This window comes from Lithobates pipiens, unplaced genomic scaffold, assembly GCF_037356315.1.
Source record: "Lithobates pipiens isolate NorthernLeopardFrog02 unplaced genomic scaffold, aLitPip1_a1.2 Scaffold_8, whole genome shotgun sequence".
Lineage (NCBI taxonomy): Eukaryota > Metazoa > Chordata > Amphibia > Anura > Ranidae > Lithobates > Lithobates pipiens.
In genome coordinates this window covers 166003483-166009500 of record NW_027507903.1, presented here as the reverse complement: position 1 = coordinate 166009500, position 6018 = coordinate 166003483, and the positions used below count along the sequence as shown (strand labels likewise).

The 6018-nt window shown below is 46.2% G+C and overlaps 1 protein-coding gene across 9 annotated transcripts in view; it reads right to left on the bottom strand.

Annotated features, from left to right (window-relative positions):
* Window positions 1-2277, bottom strand: part of CACNA2D1 (calcium voltage-gated channel auxiliary subunit alpha2delta 1) — a 930857-nt gene extending 928580 nt beyond the window's left edge. For 3 of the 9 annotated variants that reach the window (XM_077469510.1, XM_077469515.1, XM_077469517.1), the window contains exon 1: window positions 1859-2272. In XM_077469510.1, coding sequence (XP_077325636.1) covers window positions 1859-1953 — 95 coding nt within the window. In that variant the 5' untranslated portion in view covers window positions 1954-2272. Of the gene's footprint in view, window positions 1-1858 lie in introns of all 9 variants that reach the window. The other 6 variants (XM_077469509.1, XM_077469512.1, XM_077469518.1 and 3 more) reach the window with 5 other exon arrangements.
* Between the last annotated feature and the right edge of the window lie 3741 nt (window positions 2278-6018).

The following is a 6018-nucleotide window of genomic DNA, read 5'->3' as shown; positions in this document are numbered from 1 at the left end:
TATAGGAGGACCTACCTATCTTGTTAATCAGACAGGTGGTTGCCCTGCTTTTGGTCTATCTTATGTTGGCCATATATGTGACAATCTGACCAAACAATTCTTCACAATTAGTAAAATGTCACATACCGTGTCATCAAGGGTTGTCACCTTTTTTTTTTTTTTTTTTTACAAGGTTCTGTAAATATCATGAGATGACAATTTGACTTTTTAAGTGTAAACCAGGCAAATGACGTGTTATGGGTATGGTCAATGTTTTCACGTGTTTATACTGTTTAAATATTGGCTGCCTTCGTTTTTAATAGGAGTTCTGTCGTCAGTAAAAAAATGTGCTCAGTCAGTAAATCTTCCATGTTTTGACAGTAAAATAATGTGCTCAGTCAGTAAATTTTCCATGTTTTGTCAATAAAAAAAGTGCTCTGCTCAGCAAATCTTACATGTTCTGGCAGTAAAAAAAAAAAAGTGCTCGGTCAGTAAATTTTCCATGTTTTGACAGTAAAAAAAACGTGCTCAGCCAGTAAAGAAAGTGTGCAGTCAGTAAATTTTCCTTGTTTTGTCAGTAAAAAAAATTGCTCGGCCAGTAAATTTTATATGTTTTGTTGATATAAAAATGTACTCAGTCAGTAAATTGTCCATGTTCTGCCAGTAAAAAATGTCGCTCGGACAGTAAATTTTCAGTTTTGGCCAGCAAAAAAATGTGTTCTGTAAGCAACTTTTCCTTGTTTTGTCACTAAAAAAATGTGCTCCGTAAGTACATTTTTCTAGTTGTGTCAGTTAAAAAACAAAAATGTGCTCGGTCAGCATATTTTCCTTGTTGTGTCAGTAAGAAAATGTGCCTGATCAGTACATTTTCCATGTCTTGTCAGTAAAAAAATGTGCCCGGTCAGCAAATGTTCGATGTTTTGTTGGTATCAAAATGTGCTCGGTCGGTGAATTGTCCATGTTCTGCCAGTAAAAAATGTATCTTGGCCAGTTAATTTTCCTTGTTTTTGCCAGCAAAAAAATGTTCTCCGTAAGCAACTTTTCCTTGTTTTGTCAGTAAAAAAACGTGCTCCGTAAGCACATTTTTCTTGTTGTGTCAGTACAAGTAAAAAATGTGTTCCGTCAGCACATTTTCCTTGTTGTGTCAGTAAAAAAAAGTGCCTGATCAGTATATTTTCCATTTTTGTCAGTAAAAAAAGTGCCCGGTCAGCAAATTTTCCTTGTTTTGTTAGTAAAAAAAATATGCTCTGTAAGTAAATTTTTCTTGTTGTGTCAGTGAAAAAATTTGCCTGATCAGCAAATTTTCCTTGTTGTGTCAGTAAAAAAAGTGCCTGATCTTTACATTTTCCACATTTTCTCAGTAAAAACAAAATGTGCCCGGTCAGCAAATTGTTCTTGTTTTGTCAGTAGAAAAAAGTGCTCGGTCAGTAAATTGTCCATGTTTTGTCAGTAAAAAATGCTGATTTTAAACAAAACTGAAATGATTCTACTGAGTCTTAGGAGAACAGATCATTGGACATGACCGAGAAGTGTACGGCGCAGGTTTCCCTTCGTTTTTCTGACCGGACAGTAAATCTATGAATTGCATAGGATGGTCCTAGGATTGTACAATGAGATTGGTAGGTGTGTGAGTACAGTGTAGAGAAGTTGTATCCTTCCAGATCCTATAAGAGGAAGCCTCCCTGGCACAGACATGACCTAACCTTATAAAGAGATCGGAGGAAAGTTTCTTCTTCCCAGGCCGGTTATATTTAGAGTTGGATGGGAGTTTTGGATGAGGGATGGGAAGTGGATCAAGGAGGGGAGGAGAGTGCCGATCGCCACCCCATCGATCCCTCCCTCCACTATACAATACAGCACCGATATCGGGGGTACTTACGTGGCCGCTGTGGGAAAGTATTCTTCCGAGGAAGGGCCGATGAGCAGGGCTTGGAAAAGTGTCAGACTAAAGATTAGGAGGCAGGAAGCAGCCATCTTCACAATCTAACAGGCAGATCTCCGATCCAGTGTGATAATAATACGGGGATGAGAGAGGAAAAGAAAAAGAACAACTCCAGGCAATGGGAGGAGGAGGATGAGGAGGAGGAGGACACACAGCTCTATTCTGCCAGGCAGATCGGAGGAGCCGCCATCGGTGAGACTCGTCTCCACTCCCGGGCTCCGTCTTCCTTACTCTGATTTCTCACCCCCCGATGGATGGCAGGGAAGGGGAGGTGGGTAAGTTACAAGGGAGGAGTGAGAGAGGGGCGGGGAGGGAGGCGCCCCCACTCATCACACGCTCACACCGCCCGCTGCTGGAAAGTTAAGTGAATCACGGCGGTGACAGCTGGCCCCGCCCACACGGACGGCGACCTGTCACCCGCCACACACACCGACCGCTCCTGCATTACCGTAATTACCCGCCTGCCGCAGCACGCCTATTGTCTCCAATTACCGATATCTGTGGCAGCAACCTGCAGATCCTTATCAGCCATGCTGATCTCCATCACAGGAGAGGAGGATGGGGGGGGGGGGGGGGGGATCGATCACACTTTGCCTCTGCCCAGGACATGTCTGCTCACTACAACTTGCCAAGGATTTTTGTTTTTTATCAATGAGATTGGGAGATATGGGGATAGTTTAATGATCTCCACACACAATCTGATTGTACAGTCTGCATTTATTATATTGCAGCTTTACCGATTCTTAGATTTGATGGTTACATTAGTTCTCTTTTTTTTTTTAAGGTTTCTTTCTTTTGACCTGTCGATCCTGCTGGGAAAGGTGAAATTCAGCAGGTACCAGGCAAATGTCAGGAAGCGCGTGCTGCTCTCCGTTCTATAACGGGCAGCTTCGGTCCACCCGTCCTGCTGTAAAATTAGCACAGGCAGCCCATGTGGCAGCTAGGGATGAGCTCCGGTGATGTATCAGATAGTGTCCCCCATCACATAGCGTCTGCCCTGTACTGCGCTTGCACAGTACGGGGGACAAGGAGAAGCCGAACATCTCCGAAGATAAACGGCGCCTGCGCACTGAGTCCAGATTCAAGCCCCACCATCCAAGTGGACATAGAGTCAGAATAGAAAATAGCCAAGTGAAGTGAGGCCCTGTCCGAAGCGTGGCGAGCGAAGCAAGCCCGCAAGGGGCCCTGTTACTATGAGCAACCATATGTCCACTTGGATGGTGGGGCTTCAACCTGGACTCAGTGCGCCGGCACCGTTCTTCTTCCGAGACTTTCGGAGTCTCCTTCTCCTCCGTACTGTACAAGCGTTGCTCCTGCGCAGTACCGGCCAGACACTATTCGATAGGCGGATGCTTTTTGTCAGAACACCGGTGTGTTCACACAGCCCACGTGCAGAGCCCAACAGGAAGCCGGTGCTGCGCTAATCACAGGCAGTGAGACATTTCCCGATCTCTGCAGCCACGCATCAGGAAATGTCTCACTGCCTGTGATTAGCGCAGTGCTGACTTCCTGGCGGGCTCTGCGAGTGGGCTGTGCGAACACGCCGAAGCTCAGGGAAGATCATGTGCTGCACAAATATAACAAAAAGTATAATAATAATTCTTGCATCCGCATCAGTGTTGCCAACCTACCAGAGTGAAATTTTACTGATCAATACTTTTTGGGGGGTGGGGGCAAACCAACGCAACCCCCCCACCTCCCCACCCCCCGTGCAGGAGGCGGACAATCAGGCCTCCATACCTTAGAAGGCAGATGACAGGGGTAGGGCTTCTGCTACTTGCTTGGGGGGGGCCATCGCTTCTACTCCCATCCAAACAGAAAGTGGGCCCTGAGACCCGTTTGGTCCTTAAGACTCCCAGCAGCCAATCGGGTCAGGGCTCGCTTCCTGATTGGCCAGGAGGAGAATCAGGAAGACCTCAGCGAATATTAATTCGCTATTGTCACACAACTGGGTGAGCTTAGGGCGCAGTGCTCTGTGCCCCTGAGCCCTCCTTTTTTTTAAGTCAATTAGAGCCTCAGGCTCTAATCATCTGCTTAAAAAACAAAACAAAAAAATACATTGAAATCCATGCGTTCGTCACGCTGCAAGTAGATTTGGCTGGGCACATGGATTAAGGGGGCAGCGCTCTGTATGGACGGGCCGCCACTGCATAACACCCGACATTTACTGGCACAGCCAAGTTTTTACTGGCATTTACATAGGTTACAAAATTACAGTTTTACATGCAAATTTTAGTATTAAGGCTACAAATAAGTACAATATGCAATTAGCAATGTGAATTAAGGTAGGTATTAGGGCAAGAAACATATTTCTTATTTTATTTTTGATATAGTAAGTAAGCAGCTCAGTTACAGGACTCAGGAAGGCAAGAAATTAGAATGGACAGGCACACACACATGAAATTGACTCTCACAGTGACACTGACAGCAGTGTGTAGCAGAACAGATCACGGCACAACACGTCCCCTCCTGCGTCTCAGTGACAGTGTCTCTCCATGCCAGACAGTCCCTTCAGTCCATTCCAGCCCAAACAGCACTGACCACCCTGCTCCTAGCTTGCCATGCTCCCATCCCGCAGACCTGCTCACAAAGCTCCAGCCACTCCACTCGGCTCCCTTGCACCATGAATCACACAACACACTCATGTCTGCCTCCTCCAGATCTGCCCCCCACTGGCACCTGAACACCCTGTAGCAGGCACTTGGATGGTCTCGGCCGGCTGGCTAGCGTCACAGACATTTTTTACTGGTAACCTTTTCCTGTCACTGGTATTTACTGACAGGATAAAAGTGCCCATTTTTTACTGGCTGCCAGTAAAAATACTGACGGTTGCCAACACTGATCTGCATCATTTGTGTTGATGCAGAGATCCGTAAGGTTTTTTTTTGTTCATCCTGCTGGTTAAATGAAAACAAAAAATCCCAATGTATACTGTATTTAAAGTGATTGTAAACCTTTGTGTTTTATTTTATTTTTTTAAATAACAAACATGTCATACTTACCTCCACTGTGCAGCTCGCTTTGCACAGAGTGGCCCCAATCATCCTCTTCTGGGGTCCCTTGGCAGATCTCGTGGCTCCTCTTCGCATCAAATAACCCCCTAGGAGAAGCGCTCCCCCCTGGGGTTACCATGCGGGCATGCTGCTTAATCCAGTATTTGCTTCCACAGACATGAATGCCAGACTGCCCCCCCCCCCCCCCCCGGCACCTGCATCACTGGATTTGATATGTGCTGTTAACAATCTATCCAATCAAGAGCCGGAACCCCGTGCAGAGAGGGAAAGCACGTTTCCGCAGAGGGAATTAACGGCGCTCAGATAAGTAAAATGGGGGGGGGGGGGGGGCGGTCACTGCATTAAGGATGCATTAAGGTGAAAAAACAACCCCTTTAAGCCTTTAACTTACATTACTAAACAACATGATCATTAAAGAAAAGTGTGGGTATATAATAAATGAATAATTATACTCTCCAAGGTGGATACAGCATCAATGCAATGCTGCATCTGTCCCCTGCCTCCACTACACAGAGAACTGAATGATCAAAGACCATTGATTGCTCAGTGAGCAGAGACTGATGACTGTCAATCACTGGGGTGCTGGGCTGCAGGGCAGCGAGAGTAGCTGGCTCAGGCTCTCAGTTACTCACAGAGGCTGAGCCAGCTGTCTGTCCAGACATTTGGGTGGATCCCAACATTAAAGTCGGGATCCCTTCAGACTCTGGACCAGCTGACCGATGTCACCCGACAGCGAACCTTAGCCTGCTGTCTTCGGCTGAATGCAGATCATAAGAGTGCAGAACAAAATGCATTCCTGTGACCCACAGGAGAAGTAGGGCCAAAAGAGTCATTAGACTTGGACCAGTTCGGCATGGACTGGATGAATTTTGATATATGTATTGGCAGGCTGCTTGTACAGAAGTTGGCCTACCAATCAAATTCTATGCAACCACCATGTCATGTTTCTCCCAATCAGTGCCGGTAACTAAAGCTGGCAGCACCGATCAGTGTTTTCTGACAGCAGGGAGGTCACCGTGTTATCAGAATAGAACAGCTCAGCAGGAACAATTCCCCCATCCACCTCAAATGTGTAGGTGGGAA